Genomic DNA, 21,779 nt, shown 5'->3' with positions numbered 1-21,779 from the left:
AACAAAAATAAAATTTGCAAAATTTATATATAAAATTTCGGTAATTTATCACATCTTCATAACATATTTTACCTTTATTTATGTACAACGTATAAAATCTTTACAGACCAAACTACTAACCCATTGCTAATAGATTCATATCATACACATTTTGGGTTTTCCAAATTATATATTATGGGAATTTACGAATAAAGAAATGAAGTTAGTCAAATAAGGCTAAGCTACAGGAGTGAATTCGAGCAACTTCTTAGAGAAGAGCCATGGTTGAATAACTATAACTGAGTCAAACATCCTGCTCGTGCCATCGGGTTGAGTCACTGCAATCCTTAGATAGTATTTGGTACCTGCCACGACCTGTTTCTGAGCCGACTCAACTCGGCTAAATTTCAACGGACTCAACACAGCCGCGTCCGTTCTTGCATTGGATGCTTCGTTACCTTGCTTGCTCTGTTGTTGTAGATTGAATTGTTTCACGCAGTACCTGTAATCATAGAGTCACATCACACTTCTAATTCCAATATAAGACGACATATGGTTGGTGGATGTATCAATTATAATGTATCATGTTATGCGTGTATATTACCTTCCAAGTTCTTGAATTTCAATGTTGGTTCGAACGTTCCCAACATCTGACTTCCCTCCGAGAAGGGTGGACTTCGCCGATGGAGTCACGACGGCGATCGCCAGAAACCCTAACAATGACAATCTAATAAGAGAGACTTTTGACATTTGCTTCTAACTTTTTTTCTTCTTCTCCTTCGGCTTAAATTTGATTTTTTTTTTGTTGTTTATATAGAGAGTTTTGGGTTTGGGTTTGTTGGTGTTGTGTTTGGGTGTACGTGAATGTGTCCCACATGCTATGGGCACCTTCGGGGTTTCGCATCTTTTAAGTTACATTCATCAACACGTGAAGTGAGACCTACCATTTTAACGTATATGACATGCTCGGATCAACTTGTTTTTTCTTTGTTAACGATATATAATATATTACTAAATACTAACGATGTATTTATTAGTTATATGATGATTTGAGCACTAAGTCATTATAAAGTTGGATGTCGCGGTTGTATGACTTGAAAACAAGAAATTTCTCAATTTTCCATATTACGATTTTCGAAAATTATGGCTGTGCTACATTAAAAAAAAAAGAAGTATTGTGCATGTTTCTCGAGCCTGATTCGTTATCTACAATTTGCACCAATGAGACCATTTTAAAATTTTGACAAAAGGAATCATCATCAATTCATCATGCATGGTCTTGCTAGACTAGCTATTTCTTATGACTTCGATTTTAATTATTCCTTATATATTAACTGAGAATAGTTTAAAAAGTTAGAACCTTAAGTTTGAATTAATTAAAAAAAGATTTTGCTTAGATGTCACTTGATTAAGATATCAATTTAGTTTACGTGACAGCTTAAGAATCAATTAAAAAAATGTTGGTCCAAAATCTAATTACTAGGGAACATTATATCAACCCAAAATATAAGTAACGCGTATTCTTTCTTTAAATAAAAGCTACGGAGTTACTTAATATGGTTAACATATATATGAAAATTAATGACTATAAATAATATAGATTTTATAAAAGAATTGCATCATTCCTCATTTTTGTTTAATTTTATATTATTAAAAAAAATTAAACAATCACACTGACCATATAATTAAAAAAAATATTTTTTCTTATATATTATATTTTGAAATTTTTAAAACAACTTTAACTTACAAAAATGAGGAAACCTTATATGTTATATTTTGTACTTTTTAAAATGACTTTAAATTACAAAAATGAGGAAACCTTATATGTTATATTTTTTCTTATATGTTATATTTTGAATTTTTTTAAACAACATTAAATTACAAAAATGTAAGTTTTCCTTAAGCATACGACTAAAACATTAAATGACATGTATCAATTCGTTGGTTGATCTGAAACCTTTCAAAATCATATGAAAGATAAATGTCAAAATAATTCAACTCTGGAAACAATACTGTTCACTTTTTCCAAGAATGTGTTAGGTGAAAACAAAATGTTTTTGTGTCATAATTTGTTTAATGTTCAATCCGATCAGCCTATGATATATTAATTATAGTTTAGCTCCATAACTTTAATAAAAATTGATCCGGTCCATCAGACATAAATTATATAATAACAATAAAAAATATTGTATATGTATAAATAAAATGATCATATATATAAAAAAATTGTCGATAATTCATACAAATAAACTCACCATGCGCAAAGCGCATGTCTTATTCTATTATATACTAAACTACACAGTGATTAATATTCCTTCCGTATACAAATGGTTTGTTTTTTCATATACAAAACACTGATGTTTTGGGTTTAATTAATGCATTTTGATTTTGTAAAACTGAGACGTTCAAAAATATATGTTTATCTATGCAAGAGTAATAGATTAAATTTTAAAGCCAATACACTATTTTTAATAAGTGGAACTGCACACTCTCAGAGAATTGTTCGAGTGGGTGGCGCGATGTCATACTTGATTCCACATTGGAAGGACATACCAAAATCGTACAATTAGAACCTCGATATGGTTCTATAATGTATCTTTTGTAGAGGCATTAGTGAGAGAGAAACTTTAATTCTGTTGGTGTAAATGTTGATGCACTAATAATATTTTTGTGAAAAGACTTTCATTCTTTTTTGTACATGAAGACTTTTTTTTTTACAATAACTTGTCACATGTCAACATTTGATTGCAGAAATGTTTTGTTCCTATAAAGAAACTAGGGTAGGCGGGATAATGATTGTGTTTTTGGTTTGCATTTGCGAGAGATGTTTATGATAATGATTGTTATTTTTAAGAAAAATTAGGTGAGGAGAGATTATATTTGATAAAATATATTTTGCTTATTTGCAATAGTTGTGTCTTTATTAAAGAGTTGTAGCATTGATATGATGTGAGTGCTTCAAATGGTTTTCATGTTGTTTCCTTTTACAAAAATTTGATTATATATTTGTTGTGTTATTTGTGGTTTGTAATATTTGGTTTCGGAAAGATTGAGTTATGGGTAACTTTTTGTGTATTATATATAAATATTTACGTTTTATGTTGAGATCATAGTCTTTCGACATGTTATTCGAATCAGGTGGTGATTATTTGAAGTTGAATTTCTTATTAAAATTAGAATGTTATATTAAATGAGAAGAAGATATTAATGCAAACCTAATCAAAATAAGAAAATATTAAAACCGGAAAGTGTGAAAACTAAGTAGTGACCGATGAGTGTAGACATTTGACAGTCAATTTAAAACCAACACCACTAATATATACATATATATATATATATATTACATGAAAACGAAGTTACCCATATTAAAAAATGTTATTGACTAATTTATAAAATATAATTTTTACGGTAATTTATATATAGATAATTCAAGTATTATATATTGACTGACTTGATAGTATTTCATTGTTTGTTTTTTTGTTTATCAGATATTTATATATTTCTAAATTATATTTATATATAAAAATATTTAAACTGTATATTTAATGATTTAGCATACATGTACATGTAGATGATGAAGAAGTTTGGTACTAAATTTATATTTATTTGAATTTAAAATTTTTATTTAAACTATTTGATATATATATATTTATTAAATCAGACACTGGCTGAGTAGTGTAGAATATTGTTAAATGCATTTTGACATTCTAATCTTTTTGGGAACATCATGTCTATCTTCAATGATATTGTAAGAGGAATCACTTTCTCATTTTATAATCATTGTCTTTTAACATGCAATGGGAGTGATTCGATAATAATGTGAACTAACTGAATCATGTTTTTCATTTTGGAATATTTTATCTCAACCATTGGCGTCTTTGTTAATTTCATCATTTCCAAATGCATAATGATATTCTTGTTATCCCAAAAGAAAGTGTAAGGCTATTCCTTCACTTCTTTGGTTTTGTCTTGGCAAATTTCTGTTGACAATTACTTACTCTAGGCTTCGTCTTTGGTTGACAAAACTGTCTATCATGTTTATCCTCAGGTTGAATTTGATGCCCAACGATGGCTAGATCGAAGCCTTATTCGTCTTTGTTCAAAATTCCGTGATTACCGGAACACTGATCCTACTTCATTTAGCCTGAATCCAAACTTTTCACTATTTCCTCAGTTTATATTCAGTCTCCGGCGCTCACAGTTTGTACTGGTAAGCTTGAGTTAATAAGCTCCTTTTGGTTTGCCTTTGTGTGCTAATGTTACTATATGTCATGTGATGATGATACTCTCAGGTGTTCAACAATAGTCCAGATGAAACTGCCTACAGCAGGATGCTACTAAACCGAGAAAATATCTCAAACGCAGCCGTTATGATACAGCCATCTCTGAACAGCATATTCGTTCAACTCAATACCTCAAGCAGAATTGTTGGATGTAGTTTCAATCGCTTCAGACCGTATCCTCATACTTCAGTATTGTCGTATTCCATGGATTGACAATAGCACAGTGGCGCACTCTTGGCTATCAGAATCATCCTGAGCACCAGGTTTATAAGCTCCACAGATGCAACTGATGTATTAAAAATAACTTCTCTTACATGTTCATAAACTGATCTTTTTCTCCTTGTCTTGTTGGCGTTTGCGCAACTATTGCAAGAGCCTCAAGAGGATGCGCAGATGATCGCTCATGGACTTTTCCCCATGCCAAGACTAGTTGTATGCGATCAACATGGATCTCAGGTTAGAAATATCCATAATCGTCTTTTTAATTATTCATCTCAAGTGGTCTTATAATCCTGCACGATCTTACTTTTCTTTTATTGTGAATAAATGTTGTGGTTTGATTGGTCATTATGTTTCTTACAATGGAGGCAGGCAAGGTTTTTGTTAGCGAAGCTGAATCCTTCAGCAAGTTACAACAACGCGAGTGAGATGAACTCTGGTTCTGATGTAATATTCACGGACGACGCTAGTCTTGAAGTTTTCTACCAACATCTCCAGAAACTAGCAGTACAATCTTGAGAAAGACCACTACAAAGTTTTTTCTCTCCCTTCATTTTAGATTTGATTAGTATAAATATGTATGAGGAAATACAGATAAATGAATCAATAATGAAAATTAACAAAAATGCAAATCATTACCCAAAAATGAGTTTTATGGTAGCATTATTGTTCCTTATATTCTACATACAAAACAGTAGGAAACTCATTTTTTTTGGGTCTAAATACATAAAATGAAAGTGCCTCAGTCTTGAATTTCTCTCCTTGTTTCTTCTATTCTCTTTACCACTCCCTTCACAGCAATATCAAAAGCATCCTCAAGAACCCCACCATCCGGTTTGTGTCGGTTTGGTTTAGTGTACACAATCTTAGGAACCAGTCTTATTACATTTTCTCTCATACCGACAACTTTCTCATTCGGTATTCCACGCAAAATCTCTTCGATTTTGTTCTTTCCCCCGTTTCTCAGCTCTTTATACGAAATATAAACAGAGTATTCACTAATGTTGTTCGGTATGTGCCATGTATATTGCTTGTATGCACTTCCTTGACTGAAGAAAACCGGAATACAACCAGCCAAGATCGAATCAAATACTGATCTTCTGGTTAGCGAATCACCCGGTGGTTGTAAGCAAAAAACCGAACTCTCGAAAAGCTTCATCAAACTGATCGGATTATCGCAGATGTTGGCTTTAACGTCGCAGTCAAGAAACCTGCATGCCTTGGAAGAACTATTGCATTGTTCGATAACTTGAGTGCGAACCAAACCTTTATAGTTTTTGCTTTGCCTTTGAGCTCCGGCGAATGAGAAGAGTACTGTTCGGTTTGTGAGCTTCATCTTGTCTTGCCACTGGCGAATCTCGACGGCTGAAGTCGGGTGAAAGTAGGTTGGATAAGGAATAGCGAACTCGTTTTGTCTTTTTGGACTTCGTTCAATGGTGAGAAAAGAAAGGTTCTGCGATTCCGGTAAAAGCATTAAGTTGGTTCCCCAACTAGAGTTATCTTCGGAGTATCGCCGGAAATCTTTTGAAATCCGACCGGTAACGAGAAAATGGTCTTTGCCTGACAGACCTATATTTTCAATTAAACAATTAAATTTGATAGTTATGTCAAAACAAATAATTGGCTGACAATATTTTGAGTAAGGGCCTGACTGGTTTAACCGCAGCGGTTGCGGTTGCGGTTGCGGGAGTTTGCGGATGCGGGTGGTTGCGGTTTCTAGCGGTTTTAAGAGATTTGTACGACTGGTTCTGCGGTTAAAAATTGGTGCGTTTGCGGGATACTTATGACTGGTTAACTACCAAGTGCAACAGCGGTTAAATAATAAATTAACAATATTTACATTTTATACAATTATAAAAATATCAAAAATAATAATATTATAATAAATATAAAAGTTATATTTAGAAAGTTATAGTTTATTTTTTTTTAAATATAGAAAATATTTTTATTTTAAAGTTTTATAATATTAATTAAAATTTAATAGATATATTTTAGCATTTTTATAATTCTAATTTAATTTTTTTATTGAATATTTTTATTTTTGTATTTATATTGTTTTGGAAAAAAAGAAATTTTTTTTTATCCTCCCGCAACCGCCCGCAACCGCAAACGCTAGCTGGAACCAGCTTTTGAATTTATGAAGTTCGGAGCGATTTGGAGCGGTTTGGAACGGTTTGGAACAGTTTGAGCGATTGTTGCAAAACGCCAACAACCGCTACCAACCGCAAAAGCTGCGTTTGCGGGTGGTAGCGGGAAAACCAGTCATGCCCTAAGTGAGTAGCGTTGGAAGCCCACAATCTCACACGTCCAACACTAAAATAACATTAGTTATATTACCAACCAACAAATGAACAAATCTAACATTAGTAGGACTGACAAATACGTCAAAACTAGAATTTGATTATTTAATAAATTTAATTTACTTAACTTCTGTTATTCTATACATAATATTATTTTTTCTTACAATTCTGTGTATGTTGCGTTTTATAATTCTATATTTGGTTGATAGCAAACGGTACATTATAAAAACATCTTTAATGGAAATCTGAGTCTGTTATATTTAAAATAATAAAAAGAGAAAAATTTAGAAACTCATATAATACTTACCAAAACATAGTTGTGTTCTTTTAATACTAATTTTTTTTGGACAAAGATTTTTTTTTTAATATTATATAACTGAACAATACTAATATATGAACAAGAGTACTTTACCATTGAAAATGATTTATGTTTTTGAATTTCTCTTCAAAATCGCCATGTGGAAGGAAGAATAAAAAAAAGTGGTTAATAAATGACTAAAGCATGATTGTTTGAGTAGTTTTTAGTTTTAATTTTTGGTTTATTTTTGTTTCTAAATTTTAGTTTTTCAATTAATAGATTTGTGTTTTGATTTAGCCAAAAATAATTATGAGTAACTCACTAATAATGTAAGATCTTAACAATTTTCAAATTAATAAAATAACTGATCACAAAATTTTATAAATTGCACCAAAATATTATTAATACCATAAAAATAAGTTTATTTCATAATCTAAAATCATTAATTTAATTAAGTTTACTGATATGTATAACAATAATTTAGTTGATATATATTACTTGTTTAAAATGTATTGAGTTTTAAATGTTAAAAATTATTTTTTATAATTTTGTAATTTGTAATAGTATATATTTAGTTTTAATATCTTCTCAAATTTCAGTACTGGTGTACAAAATAGCAATATAACTATAGCAGAAAAATGTATAAAAATTCTCTTGCAATGTATAGCAAACTCTCAGGAAAACATGAGTAGATATTTAATGTGAAACGAAATAAGTAGATATTTACAAAATCTGTTTTTTAAGGAATCCATACTTCAAAAGTCTTGATCGGTAGAACAAATATTTTCCAGCAAATCAAAAATATTTTAAAAACCAGAGACAATCATCACCTGAATCAAAGTAGTAACCAATAATAACTTCAGTTAATCAAAACATTGAGGGCCAAAAGCTAAACCGTATTTTTCTGTTTCAAAATATCAGTTAAGGTTTTTTACACAAATTAAAAACTAGTTGATATTTTGTTTTACTTTTATCTCACTCTTCAAATTCTATAACATTTAAAATTTTATTAATTTAATTATAAATAAAAATATAAATGCATTGAAATTATAAAATAATATTTATTTTGTAGCAAAAAATATATTTTATGATGATACTTAATTTGAAAAGAAATAACCAACTGTTTACAAATATGGTTTCTACATGAATCCACATTTCAATTATCTTGATTAGTAGATAAAATAGTTTTCCAGTAAATTCAAAACTATTTTGGAAACCAGAGACAATAAACACGGGAAAAGGGCCGATTTCAACCCCAACAATTTTAATCGTGCCACATACAATCCGAACAATTAGCCAATGCCAAATATCATTTCAACTAAATTATAATTCAAAAAAAAACTACACTAACTTTTTAAAACGTGCCTAAATCAACATTGACTCTAACAGAAATTAGTCAATTGTTAACAAGATAAAACGACGTCGTTTTGATCTAGTTTTTTTTTTTAAATATGACTAAAGTAACTTTTTCAAATATTATTACAAATTGGAAATTATAAACTATTATACTTCATCTTATCCGATTAAAAATTTGGTAATGATTTTTTCTGGTTTATATAAATACATTAGCATTTTTTTACTTATAATATCTTTAATACACATATATATCTTATTAAAATATTAAAAAGAAAATATTTATAATTATACAAAATTAAATATGCTTAAAACATTGAAATATTTATAAATTTTCTATATACATTATTTTTAATTTTTAAACTTAAGTGGAATTTTTTTTCAAAGTTAATATTATATTTTTGTGATATTTTGTTCAAAATTTTAAGAGGTCTTTTACCTTTCTTTCACTAAGATATTTTGTTAAAAATATTAGACATATTAAACAATAACTAAAATATATAAAAACCATTCAAGGTATAAAATTTTGAAAAAAAATATATATAAAAAAATTATAAATAGTTCCAAAGTTTTAAGTATATTTAATTTCGTATAAGTATATATATATTATTATTTTATTTTAGTAAGATATATATTTTAGTTATTGTTTAATATGTCTAATATTTTGAACAAAATATCTTAGTGAAAGAAAGATAAAAGGCCTCTTAACATTTTTAACAAAATATCACAAATATATAACATTAAATTTCAAAAATAAAAATTTTCCACTTAAGTTTAAAACTTAAAAATAATGTATATAAGAAATATTATAAATAGTATCAAATTTTAAGTGTATTCCATTTCGTATAGTTATAAATATTTTATTATTTATATTTTAGTAATATATAAGTTTATTAAAGATATAATAACTAAAAATGTTGATGTATCTATATAAATCAGAAACAATCATCACCAAAGTTTTAATTGGATAATATGAAGAAGTATATTAGTTTATATAATTTCTAATTTGTAATAATATTTCAACAAGTTACTTTAGTCTAGTGGTTAGTGTGCCCCCATAAATGAATACTAGATTTTAATCCGCACTTAGAAAGCGCGAGTTTATTTTTTCATTTATTGATCGATAACTAATTACAAACTACCATTATATTTGTTTTGAATCATAACAATTGAGTTTTTAGGTTTTTATCATTTTTTTCTCTTCAAAATATGACATTTGTTCAAATATGTTAGTTATTCTATAATAATGTTTGAGTTTAAGAATTGTTTTTATATCCAACTTAGATTCTTGGTTGAACCGGTAGACCTGGTACATGTACATAATGCGGTTCAGATTTAATGAAAAAATTATTAATTAAATATCTGATAAAACCCAGTAAAAGTTCAAAAACTTGCTAGTAACCGTGATCTGATACCATTGGTATGATAAACACACAAAATATCTGCTTATATTTATAAAATATTTGATTAAATTACTCATGTATTTTTTAATATTACAAAAAATTTTGATTCTTTAGACTTTGATGAAATTTTTATTATGCTATCCAAACAAAAAATGATAATATTTTTTTATTGATATGACAATATTAGTTTATTTTCGTTATTGATAACCTATTATAAGTTTGTATTTTTATTTTAGATTTGAAAATTGATTTTAAGATAATTTTTAAAATATTCTTAAATACTCGTAATTGCCATATCAATATTATGTACAAAATGACATAGTAAATATATTTATTTAATTTGTGTGTATATACTCATTTCGATGGTTAAATAATATTTTACACGTAAAAATAATATTCAAATATGTATATAATATATGGTGTAGGATATAGGGTTTTGGTTTGTATTAAAAATCTGCATAATATTCTAATGATATATTTTGAATATTGATACGTAGATTTAAGAAAATAATATTTTCTTGTGTTTGTTAATTTATATATGGTTCATAATATATGGTTCATAATATATGTATGTCTTATTTTTGTACTTAGAATATTTATATTAAATTTAAAGTTAACATATATTATAAGTATATATATATATATATGCCCATTATTTATAAATCTATTTAGCTGTATTTGTAGGCCAAAACCAAAAGACTTAAATACCATTAATAAATTTTGTTATTCTCTCGTAAAAAATAAGGGTATTTTTGGCAAAAATATAATTTTGATTAGAAACATAATTTGGGAATGATCTTCTTTTAATGGTATTGATCAAGACACGATTCGAGTTCCAGAATGAACATATTTAAAAAAAATAGATCAAAACGACGTCCCTGGCTAATTGTTTGGGTTGTATTTGGCACGATTGAAATTATTCGAGTTGAAATTTACGTTTTTCACCAATCAGCACCTAAATCAAATTAGTAACTAGTGATAATTGCAATTAATCAAAACACTGAGGGTCAAAAGCGAAACTTACCAAAAATAATAATAACACGACTGCGTATGTACCTTTCCATTGGGGTTGCTTTTTGAGCCATTTAAATATTTCCTTCCCGGCGGCGTCTCTTTCAGAGACGTTACAACTCCACTGCATATATCGCCGTAAATCTAGACCAGCGTAGTAAGGTACATAAATAGCCGAAGCCAGCGACGAATTACTCGTCAAACACTCGTATGTCTTCATCTTCTCGTGGAAAATAACTTCAAGCATGAACTGATTAGTCGCGTACCAGCTCCGAGAGTACTTAGAATCGGTGGAATCACCATCACCCATCTGAGGTCCGAATCCGGAGTTTTCAATGTACCTACACATGCTGGTTTTATCTTTTGGTCTTGAAATCGACTCGCAGTCTTGGAGGATGTCTTTGTTGAATCTAGAAGGTAGATTATGAATATATATGTATCGGCCGACGCATGGATCGTATCTGAGTCTGGAATGATCGGAATCGGAGATAGTAGTGGTGGTGCTGCTGATGAGGATGATTTTGTTTTGGGAGAGATAAAGGAGAAGCATAGAGGTAGTGATGAGGAGACATGGGATAAGTAAGAGGGTGGTAGGTTTCTTCTTCCCTGCAGGCTGGTCCTCGATGGAATTGTTGTTGTTGTCCATCTTCGTTGTTGTGAATGGGAGAAGTTGGCTCACGTTGTGTGGTGTTCTTGATTTGAAGATCCATGTCGAACATGGAGAGAGAGAAATGAAAGTCAAAGACTACACGCAAATAACTATCTATTATTATATTTGTATACAGGTGTGATTATCAAATAGAATAAGCAAATTTTATATAAATTTTAGATTTTAACCTATGATTTATTGATTTATAATCTTATGATAGTCGTTTCGGAAATCAATAATATACTTACGGCCGGCGGGTGCAATAGAATTTGCTCACTATAGACTTATTGTTTGTATATAAATATTTTTATTAAATATTTCTCACCGTGGTTTGAATTACTTTTGGCAAATCACCCTTCAAAATATTGGTTAGTTAACCTTTGATTCAATCAGTTAGAGAATATTTTGAACCTTCATCAGGAAATAGTCAAAGGCTAGCGACAAACACATATGCTGCTCGATTTGTGGCATTATTTGACATAAAAGGTCTAGCTAAACTCGGACAGAGACGTTGGCACGAGTCTCAGACCGGCTTGATATCAACCTCTCGCACCTCTAGTTTTTTAGCCCTTTTAAACGTAGAGTATTATAAATAAAAAAAGTTATAATGTCAGACCGGCCCTGCTCCCCCTCTATCGATACTCTAAACCGCTTCTCCATCTCTGCATCCATAATTAATTCCAAATCCATTCATAAAATACATGCAGTAATCCTAACAACATGATGTAAGACCACAATACCATTGTTAGCTATAAATAGACCGGCCTACGTTATCAATATTCTAAACCGGGTTCAGTCTCGGTTTGACATTTTAAAACTTTTGTAATGTACTACGATCAAATAAAAATTTATGCATTTATTCTTCGTATACGTAATGTTCTGAGATGTTGAATAAAAGATGAATCACTAAAATGAAAATGTTGAAAAATAAAATTTTATGATTTAGATTACTTGGTGTCGAAAAATTCTAACATGTTGAATAAAAAGAAAGTGAAGTCTAACAATGACACATGTCACTTTTTAAAGATTTTAATATTTTTACATCCTCTTAATTATTTAAAACCAATATTCACATTATAAATTAAATAATTTATTTTTATTTTCTATACAAAAATTTATTATTCAATTTTTTATGAATAAAGACTAGATTTATTTAATTTGGATATATAAAAAATAATTATTAATTAATGAAATAGAGTGTTGGATTTTATTGAACAAAAACATTTTAGTGTGTAAAAGTTAAATACGTGTTGAATGATGAGGTGAAAAAAAGTTGAAATAGAACGTTAAAAGATGAAATAAAATGTATTAAAGAACCATCATAGTCTAAGAAAACGGTTCCTTTGCATATGCTCATGAGCGGATCTGGCCCGGTTTTCCATCTATGCATCCATACCCAAATCCAGCTATAAATTTTCAGTGATTACTACACAATAGCATATACTTTCTTTGTATATGATGTTTTAATCAAATGCCCAGTTATTAAAAAATATTTTTATTTAAAAATACTATTTAACATAAATTAGTAATGATTTAAACAATTATATAAAATATCATTGATTGTACATTTCTTAATAAAGTTAAAAGATATCTAAAAATATGAAAACAACTTTCGTGCATGCATGAAGTTTAACACGTGAGAAGCCTAGAAGGCTACACTTGTGTATTTCAACTTTTGTTTAGAATTGTATAACAAGAAGAGAAGAATTTGTCAAATGTTTAGAGATTTTCTTTTGTAAACAAATGTTTGAGAGATTTTGAAAAGCTGATCAGATAAGTGTTTGTAGCGATGCTGGGATGTTATAAAGAGTTTTTCTTTTTTTTTGTAACTTTGTGTTATAAAGAGTTTCCTAGTAACGCAAGCAACAAATAAGATCTTAAATTTTCCCATCCGTTTACTTCTGTTGCAAATAACACAAAGAAAACACATGAATATTTCAAGGTTTTATAGGATTTCAGAAGGGGTCTTACTTTACAAACAAAAGTTACAAATGAATTCACAAAAACAAAAGTTACACATGAATTAACAATACAAGCAAGTCACAGTTTTTCTTTTCTTTAACGAATCTTTGATTTACGGGCCAAAATGTGTTGGCTACATGGGCTTTCTCTAAACTAAGCATGCACAAAAGTTAATCCTTGATAGTGTGATGTGATACGTTATTTACTTAGGGTTCCGAACGATACGAATTCAGAGAAACCTAGGGTTTTGAAGACAAGTGTCTGCGCCATGAAACTACGGCGGCTCAACCTCTCAAACGATGTTCCAACCAGTTTCTCATGCATATCACGTTCCTCTACAGCATTCAACGAAAGAGAAAACTCGGAGCCGATCCCACATGATCTCATCTACGAACTGCTTTTGAGATTGCCCGCGAAATCTATAGCTAGGTCTCGTTGCCTATCAAAGCTCTGGGCTTCCATACTTCGTAGCCATGATTTCACCGAGTTATTCTTGACCAGATCTTCAACTCGTCAGAAGCTTCTTTTCTTCTGCCTAAAGGATCATGATTTTTTCTTCTTCACGGCACCTAAAAATCCGGACAATAACTCGTCTCTTGTAGTCCCCGATTATCATATGAAGTTCCCATTTGTTGGTATTGGCTTTCAAATTTGTGGTCACGTCCGAGGTTTGGTCTGCCTTACACATCTTCGGACCGTGAAGGGAGGGAAGCATACAGTTCCAGAGATATGTAACCCTAGCACCGGACAATCCTTACCTTTACCCAAAGTGAAGACGAGAAGAAGGGTTAACGTAAGACGCTTTTTTGCCTATGATCCGATAGGTAAGCAATTCAAGGTATTATCCATGACCTGGCCATGTTATCGAAGTTATTTGTTATGCCAGGAGTACAAAGTTCTGACTATAGGGACAGGAAAACTATCATGGAGAATGGTCGAATGTAGCGTACCCCATCAACCTATATCTGGTGAGATATGCATCAATGGTTGTTTGTATTATTATTCTATGGTTGATAGTGTAGAGCATCGTTATGTGATAGTTTGCTTTGATGTAACTTCTGAAAAGCTTACATCTATTAGAAAACCTATGGAAGATGTCAAATGTATTGTATCAAATCTGGTAAACTACAATGGTAATTTAGCTACACTTACCTCAGACGGGGATAGCCAAGTTATTGGACAAAGTAGATGCATTGAGTTCAGAGGCGTGCTTCATGTGTTATCAAAAAGGCTTTTGCCTCAGGCCCCCAAAATATATAGACATTTTAGGGCCCCAAATTTTTAATAATCCTGTGTAGCATAGTGGTCTTATTAAACACACTATCTTATCAACTGAAGTTCGAACCTCACAGTTGCTCTTCTTTTCTTTTATCAGAAAAAAATATTTTGTTTTATTGTTAATTTTTCGAAATCAGAAAGAAAGATCCCTTTCGTGATATCAAAATTTCTAAATAGAAAAAGAAAATAAATCTCAACTACTTTATACATGATCTATATATATATTTTTTTAAATTGTATATTTTATTTCTTACGCGTTATCCTACATGATCTATATGTATTTGGTTTCTTTTTATTTAATCATTACCATCTCTTCTTGTATTCGGATATATGTTTCTTCATGTATAGACCTTGTCATTAATTTATTTTTTTCTAGTGCTTTTTGTTTTTTTTTGTATTTTGTTAAGTTAACATCTCATACTAATTTATACTATGGTAAGTTATTTGTTTATTATAGAGCTAATTATAAATAGTTCTTTTAAGTGATTAATTTTTCTTAATCTTTACTAATTTAAATCATACTACTGTTAATTTTTCTTTAACTATACATTATATTTTTATCAAAAAAAAATTTTGGTTTAAAGGTTCCATTTTTACTTTTGCCTCAAGCCCCGGTAGACCTTCGCACGGCACTGATTGAGTTGTGGGTTCTAGCAGATGCTGAGAAACATGAATGGTCAAAACATATATACGAACTTCCCAGTTTGTGGAAGGATATAGTTCTTGCTCCAAAAAGAAGAAGGAAAGATATAGTTCATACCTATTACTTCATTGGAATATCAGGTGGTAATGAAATTGTGATGTCACCACGCCATTCATCTAGCCTTTTCTATGTTTTCTACTACAATTTCGAGAGGGGAATTATCAGAAAAGTTGAAATCCTAGGAACGGATGCGTTTAAGCATCGTACAATTAATACATTTTTACACCATGTGGAGGACGTGAAGCTTATGTAGTTGTCTAGGAATTTGTTTATTACTTGAGATTGTAACAGCTCATGATCATTTAGTTTTCAGTCCTTTATATTATTCAATAACTATTTTCTGGTTTTAATTATGGCGTTCATCTTTCTTCGAGTATATATTTTGTCCCTTATTCGTAATCATTCACACATTAAAGATGAATTATACTGTTATGTTCATGAGTAAGCCTATTTGTTAAGTAATTTAATCCTTTTATACTGTTATGTTCATGAGTAATCCTATTTGTTACTTATGTTCTAAAGTAACACATGATTAACCCCGGTTTCTTAGTCGGGGTTCTTAACTCATAATTTGAATTTTTTTTTTACACTTTTCAGTTAAGAAATAATTTTTATATCTCTTATTCAAGAGACGATTCTTAGTTTTTCTTAGTTAAAATCTAAGAAAAGTTAAGAATCTTCTCTTATCCAAAACTAAGAATTCTAGTTAAAAGACTGGATTAATCTGGTCTTAGCACCTCTTAGTGATAGATTTTATTTATTAAAACTTTTGGTGAAAGTTTTTTTATTGTCGACAACTTATGTTGAGAGTTTTAAAACGCATCATTCACTCATTTGATACATAGAGGTTTTACATAAATTAAGAATTCGTTCACTAAAACTACAACATTAATTTGAGTTTAAACTAAAACTACGCTGTGAAAGTATTGTGGCCTGGTAAAAATAATAAAATAATTGTTTTTTTGTCAAAAAATAATTGATTTTTCTTTTTTACATTCCATCTCTTTAGATTGTGTAAATCATTTTTTCTAATAATTAAAAATATCTTTTGACATGATAAAATCTACATTTTCTAATAAATTCATATAATTGATACATCCAGTAAAAAGATTTATTTTAACTCTATATTTTTTAAACCTCTAATCTAATAAACCTATTTAGAAATTTCTAGGGATAAAGTTGCTAGTTTATCTGATAAATCTAAAAATAAAAGATAAAATAAATTTCTAAAATCTTCAGAACTTTGGAAAAGGAAAGCCTTTGTTTAGTTGGATAAATACCAATTCCTTAGACCAAATACAGCAAAACTTAATTAAACAATTTACATGTTCTTATGTTATTGTTACTTTTCCTATAAATCATAAAATAAAATTTAACTATCTATGTCTATATATATGGAGAAAATCAATTATTAACGTTAGTTATTTACCTCTTCAACATCGTTCGGAACAATACGCATTCAGAGAAATCTAGGGTTTATAGGGCGTTTCCGCCATGAAATCACAGCGGCAGAACGACACGGAAGTTTGTCTTACCATTACCCGACTCACTAAGCTATCAAAGAACTCGACGAATGTAAGAGAAGACTTGTTACCTACTGATCTCCTTATCGAGATATTCTCAAGATTTCCGACCAAACATATAGCGAAATATATAGCGACATGTCGCTGCGTCTCGAAGCTTTGGTCCTCAATTTTTTACCGTCCTGAGTTCACTGATGTGTTGTTCTTGACCAAATCTTCTGCTAGTCCACAGCTCTTGTTCGCCTGCCAAACACAGAGCGAGTTGCTCTTCCTCTCTTCACCTCAGCCTCAAGATCCTGTTGAGAACCCGTCTCTTGTAACCGCTAGTTGTCTTACGAAAGTCCCCGTCAACTTTTCCAATGAAAGTTTTAGTACTATCAACGGCTTCCTCTGCCTTAGATACGATATCGTAAAGGAAAGGAAAAGCTCAAAGATGCAGTTCATATGTAACCCTAGCACGGGACAACGCTTACCTTTACCGAAGATGAAGACGGTTGGGCAGAAGAGTTATTTTGGGTATGATCCTATTGGAAAACAATACAAGTTATTTTCCATGACCTCGTCTAATGATAAATATAAGGGTAATTGGAAGGAGTATCGAATTCTGACACTAGGAACTCAAAAGCTCTCATGGAGAAGGAAGGAATGTTGTGTGCCTCATTGTCCTGTACATAATGAGATATGCATCAATGGTCTTTTGTATTATAGAGCCAACGGAGACGGTTTCACAAAGGCTACTATGATAGTTTGCTTTGATTTTAGGTCTGAGAAGTTCAGTTTTATGAAAGTCACTGAAAATTTTAGTAGAGCAGTGGATCATAAAGCAACTTTGATAAACTATAATGGTAAATTAGGTTCACTCAGGTGGGAAGAGCCTTACTCTCTTAGTAGAGGAACCGGAAGTTTTGTCTTGTGGGTTCTACAAGACGCCGAGAAACATAAATGGTCCAAGCATGTTTATGTGTTGCCTCCTTTGGGGATTGAGTTAGCTGAGATGGCCGAGTTGTACTTCGTTGGTGTGATTGGTACAGATGAAATTGTGTTGTCCCTGGACATTCCAGCTAAACCTTTCTACCTCTTCTACTACAATATCAAGAGAAGCAGTATCGTTAGAGTTGAAATCCAAGGAATACAAGCGCTAAAGGGTAGAAGTGTTCGAACGCTTCTAAACCATGTAGAGAACGTGAATCTTATGTAACTGTTCTTATGACTTTAAGATCTGTAAGAGAGCTGCTTTGGCTCTTAATTAAAGCTCTCACAAAAAAATAAAGATCATAGATTTTCATAAAGCCACGCCACTGTATTTCCACTGGTTTGTTTAGTTATAACCATAACCCAACATATACTCGAATTCACAAAGAGGGAGAAAGCAATGGAGTCGCCTATGTTTTTTAAGGGAGTATTTTATGGATATGTTTACACTTTGCAGAATTGGTTCAGTACACACTCAAGAGCAATGGGTTTTGTTCTTAGCTAACATTAGCTTTATACTCTTCTCTATCTACCAATGTGTAACTGTGAGATCCTGTGTGTAGATTTCTGTAATTGATATTGTAATTCTCTGTATATACACCAAAAAGGTTCAAGTACTTGGTTTAAAAGAAAATATTGATAAACTACCATGGTATATTATGAAAAATTGTAAATTTTAGAAGATGCTGAAAATAGTAATGGTCAGAGGATACATCCGTATTATCAGCGTCGTGCAGGAATGTATTTGAAAAAAAAAGACTATTTAGATGGCTCGTGTTGTCACTGACTCACGGCACTACCAAGCGTCTAGCCAAACCGAGCCTTTCTACATTTACCACGAGAGTTGGAATATAAAGGAAAAGGAAGCCTTTAAAGGTAACAGAGCTTACACCTTTGTAGACCATGCAGAGAATGTGAAGCTTATGCACATGTAAAAAGATATAAAACATGCATGTGTTGGTCTCTGGTTTTAGTTGATGATGTACTGATGGATAGATTTTCCTTCAGTTCTACCTTTGTGCGATATCTCTCTGCAGTATGCAGGTTATTTGTTGTATCCAGTACTGCAGTTCTTTGTTGTATTCAGTTTAGCTTCTGGTGCTGTGATTTTGTTTTTCTCTTTTTGGTGGCAGTTGCAAGAGAAATTCATTGGCATATTTCACTTGATGAATATGAAGTTCTCGGTTGTCTCCTGTTTGGAGCAATTTCTTTTACCTATATTTCCTCTTTTATGGAGTGAATTGGAAGCACAAGCATTGTTGGTATTGGAAGGATCTTCCTCCCAACTAATGCCCATCTCTGCTTTTGGTACAGTGATTGTGATCCTTTGGATTACACTAGATGCAAGTATTCAAGAAGTTTATGAAATTGTTATGCAATTTTTGTGGTTTCTTGCTGTGATTTGTATCAATTATATCCCCTGTTTTATCAGTTTCTTATTGTTGTTGGCTCTTTGTAGCTTTGCTGTATCTGAACTCTTCTAAATCAAATGTTGATAAAAAAACACATGCATGTGTTTATGATACCAAAACCGCCGCCCTTGGCAAAAACATGCAAAAAGCAAAATTAATTCGTACTAGCCACTACTATGAAAATGTTTCAGGTACTTTACATGGTTTATAGAAAGATTTTGGTATCACCTTAATCAATCATCAAGTTTACAAGTACAGAAGAAGAAAAGAGAGAAAACAATGTGTTTTACATCATATTTTACATATGAATCATACAAAAACCCCAACACCTTGAATGTGAAATAATATTATTTTTTGGTTGATCAATCAATACAATGTGTAGAAGGCAAGAAACTAAACATGACCCTCAAGAACCCTTTGAGATCCTACTTTATGCACGTTAACAAAGGCCTCAAACCTCTCGATATGCTATATAGGCTTCTCTTAGCCTAGAAAGCATGCACAATATATGTTTGCTATATATATACGGAGATCAAACTTTAAACCGCCGCTTTAATTTTATTCTTTTAAGGGAAGCTAGGGTTTACAGCAAGGTCATCTCCGACATGAAATCTAAGCGCAATAAGCGAACTAAGACCTTGTTGAATGGAAGGGAAAACTCAGAGACGATCCCTACTGATCTCATAATCGATATACTGTCTAAACTGCCGATGAAGTCCTTAGCTAGATGTCGTTGCGTATCGAAGCTCTGGGCCTCCATAGTTGATCTTCCCTGTACAACAGAGTTATTCACCACCCGAGCTTCAGCTCACCCGCAGCTATTGTTCGTCTACAGACAAAAATACAAGCTTGTATTCCTTTCGTTACCTCAGCCTCAGAATCTTGATAAGAACTCGCCTCCTGTAGCTGTCAAGCATCTATCGTGTATCCCCTTTCGTGGTTCTTCTTGTTACGTTAGTGGTCATGTCCAAGGCTTGGTATCTCTTAGAGTTATACATAAGCGGATGTCACTACAGATAATATGTAACCCTAGCACAGGACAAGCTTTAACCTTACCGAAAATAAAGAGTAGAAGCTTTATATTTAGGGTGAGAAGCATTCTGGGGTATGATCCCATTGATAATCAATTCAAGGTATTGTCCTTATCAGGGTACTCAAAAATAACTCCTCTTGATCAGCAGCATCAAGTTCTGACATTGGGAACTCAAGAACTTAAATGGAGAACGATCAAGTGTTCCACACCCCAGCATTCTTTCAAACACGGGATATGCATCAACGGTGTTTTGTATTGTCCAGTTCGTGCACCAGGAAGAAATCATATGATAGGTTGTTTTCACGTTAGGTCTGAGAAGTTCACTTTTATTAAAGTGAAAACAACTTTTATCAAAGCAGTCTTTCATGGCACTCTGATAAACTACAATGGCAAATTAGGTTCACTTGTATCTGGTGGGTCTCGCTTCGCTGATGGAGCAAGTAGAAGTTTTCAGTTGCTTGTTATAGGAGATTTTGAAAAGCAGGAGTGGTCCACGCATAATTACGTGTTACCTCGTCTTTGGAAGAACTTAGTTGGAAGAGCCGTGCTACGGTTAGTTGGATTTGTTGGTACCAATGAAATTGTCTTCTCGCACCCTTCCCAGGTTATCTACTACAATATCGAGAAACGTACTATCCTAAAAGTTGCTATCCAAGGGACAGAAGCGCCTCAGTATAATTTTGTCATCACCTTTCTAAACCATATGGAGGATCTCAAATTTACGCATGCGTTTAAGTAATGATTTTATAGAACTTGAGAGTTTTGTAACAAAACTCATTATATTTGGCTTATCTTTACTACTGATTTTTTGTACTTGTCACTTTTTGGCTTATTGGATGGCTATTTTCTGGTTTCTGTGTGAATTTTTTTGAGGTATATGTGTCTACACTTTACAGAATTGGTTCAGTACACACTCATGAACAATGGTTTGCTTTTAGCTAAACATTATGTCTAGGGAATGTGTACTTAACAAAATTAATGTAACGAGTTCGTAATACAAGTCACCAACAAGAATCGTATACCCTAATTAAGTTTGGGCATGGGCTTTCTCGTAAGTCGTAACCAGCATGCACAAGATAAATTTTATACCGCCTTTTTACCCTATTTTCTGTCAGAGGCCTTTTTAAAATCCTTCTTACGATACGAGCTCAGAGGGAAGCTAGGTTTTACAGCAAAGTCTGTTTCAGCCAGGAAATCTAAGCGCAATACGCGAGCTAAGACCTTGTTGGATGGAAGAGAAAACTCAGATACGATCCCTACTGATCTTATAATAGAAATACTCTCGAGGCTGCTGGTGAAGTCTATAGGGAGATGTCGATGCGTATCAAAGCTCTGGGCCCTCCACACTTCGCCTTCCCTATTTCACAGAGTTGTTCATCACCAGATCTTCAGCTCGCCCGC

General features: G+C 31.7%; 5 protein-coding genes across 5 annotated transcripts; 3 read left to right on the top strand and 2 right to left on the bottom strand.

Moving 5' to 3' along the window:
* Positions 1-6: 6 nt before the first annotated feature.
* Positions 7-778, bottom strand: LOC106454833 (cysteine proteinase inhibitor 2). The gene is made up of 2 exons (XM_013896924.3): positions 584-778; positions 7-481 (listed from the first exon to the last, which is right to left on the bottom strand). Exons 1-2 carry the CDS (start codon positions 727-729, stop codon positions 217-219), a joined length of 411 nt encoding a protein of 136 aa, XP_013752378.1. The 5' UTR covers positions 730-778; the 3' UTR covers positions 7-216.
* A 4,445-nt stretch (positions 779-5,223) lies between these two features.
* LOC106454831 (probable xyloglucan galactosyltransferase GT15) lies at positions 5,224-11,492 on the bottom strand. The gene is made up of 2 exons (XM_013896922.3): positions 10,892-11,492; positions 5,224-6,050 (listed from the first exon to the last, which is right to left on the bottom strand). Exons 1-2 carry the CDS (start codon positions 11,490-11,492, stop codon positions 5,224-5,226), a joined length of 1,428 nt encoding a protein of 475 aa, XP_013752376.3.
* On the top strand, positions 10,874-16,240 carry LOC125609379 (F-box protein DOR-like). The gene has a single exon (XM_048780782.1). It carries the CDS (start codon positions 13,726-13,728, stop codon positions 14,740-14,742), a length of 1,017 nt encoding a protein of 338 aa, XP_048636739.1. The 5' UTR covers positions 10,874-13,725; the 3' UTR covers positions 14,743-16,240.
* LOC106453583 (F-box protein DOR) lies at positions 16,239-19,371 on the top strand. The gene has a single exon (XM_013895815.3). The coding sequence runs from the start codon at positions 16,933-16,935 to the stop codon at positions 18,157-18,159; it is 1,227 nt and encodes a 408-aa protein (XP_013751269.1). The 5' UTR covers positions 16,239-16,932; the 3' UTR covers positions 18,160-19,371.
* On the top strand, positions 18,701-21,117 carry LOC106453581 (putative F-box protein At2g19630). The gene is made up of 5 exons (XM_022720040.1): positions 18,701-18,864; positions 18,971-18,977; positions 19,067-19,280; positions 19,393-19,399; positions 19,917-21,117. Exons 1-5 carry the CDS (start codon positions 18,701-18,703, stop codon positions 21,115-21,117), a joined length of 1,593 nt encoding a protein of 530 aa, XP_022575761.1.
* The last annotated feature ends 662 nt before the right edge of the window (positions 21,118-21,779 follow it).

This window comes from Brassica napus, chromosome A5 (genome assembly GCF_020379485.1).
Source record: "Brassica napus cultivar Da-Ae chromosome A5, Da-Ae, whole genome shotgun sequence".
In the NCBI taxonomy this organism is placed as follows: Eukaryota; Viridiplantae; Streptophyta; class Magnoliopsida; order Brassicales; family Brassicaceae; genus Brassica; species Brassica napus.
The sequence above is the reverse complement of the archived record's forward strand: the minus strand, read 5'-3'. Positions and strand labels throughout refer to the sequence as shown.

Coding starts and splice junctions, on each gene's coding strand:
- LOC106453583 (XM_013895815.3), top strand. CDS start 16,933: ATGAAATCACAGCGGCAGAACGACACGGAAGTTTGTCTTACCATTACC.
- LOC106454831 (XM_013896922.3), bottom strand. CDS start 11,492: ATGGACAACAACAACAATTCCATCGAGGACCAGCCTGCAGGGAAGAAG. Junction 6,051..10,891: donor AAAGCAACCCCAATGGAAAG/GTACATACGCAG, acceptor TTGAAAATATAG/GTCTGTCAGGCAAAGACCAT.
- LOC106454833 (XM_013896924.3), bottom strand. CDS start 729: ATGTCAAAAGTCTCTCTTATTAGATTGTCATTGTTAGGGTTTCTGGCG. Junction 482..583: donor GAAATTCAAGAACTTGGAAG/GTAATATACACG, acceptor CTATGATTACAG/GTACTGCGTGAAACAATTCA.
- LOC106453581 (XM_022720040.1), top strand. CDS start 18,701: ATGGCTCGTGTTGTCACTGACTCACGGCACTACCAAGCGTCTAGCCAA.
- LOC125609379 (XM_048780782.1), top strand. CDS start 13,726: ATGAAACTACGGCGGCTCAACCTCTCAAACGATGTTCCAACCAGTTTC.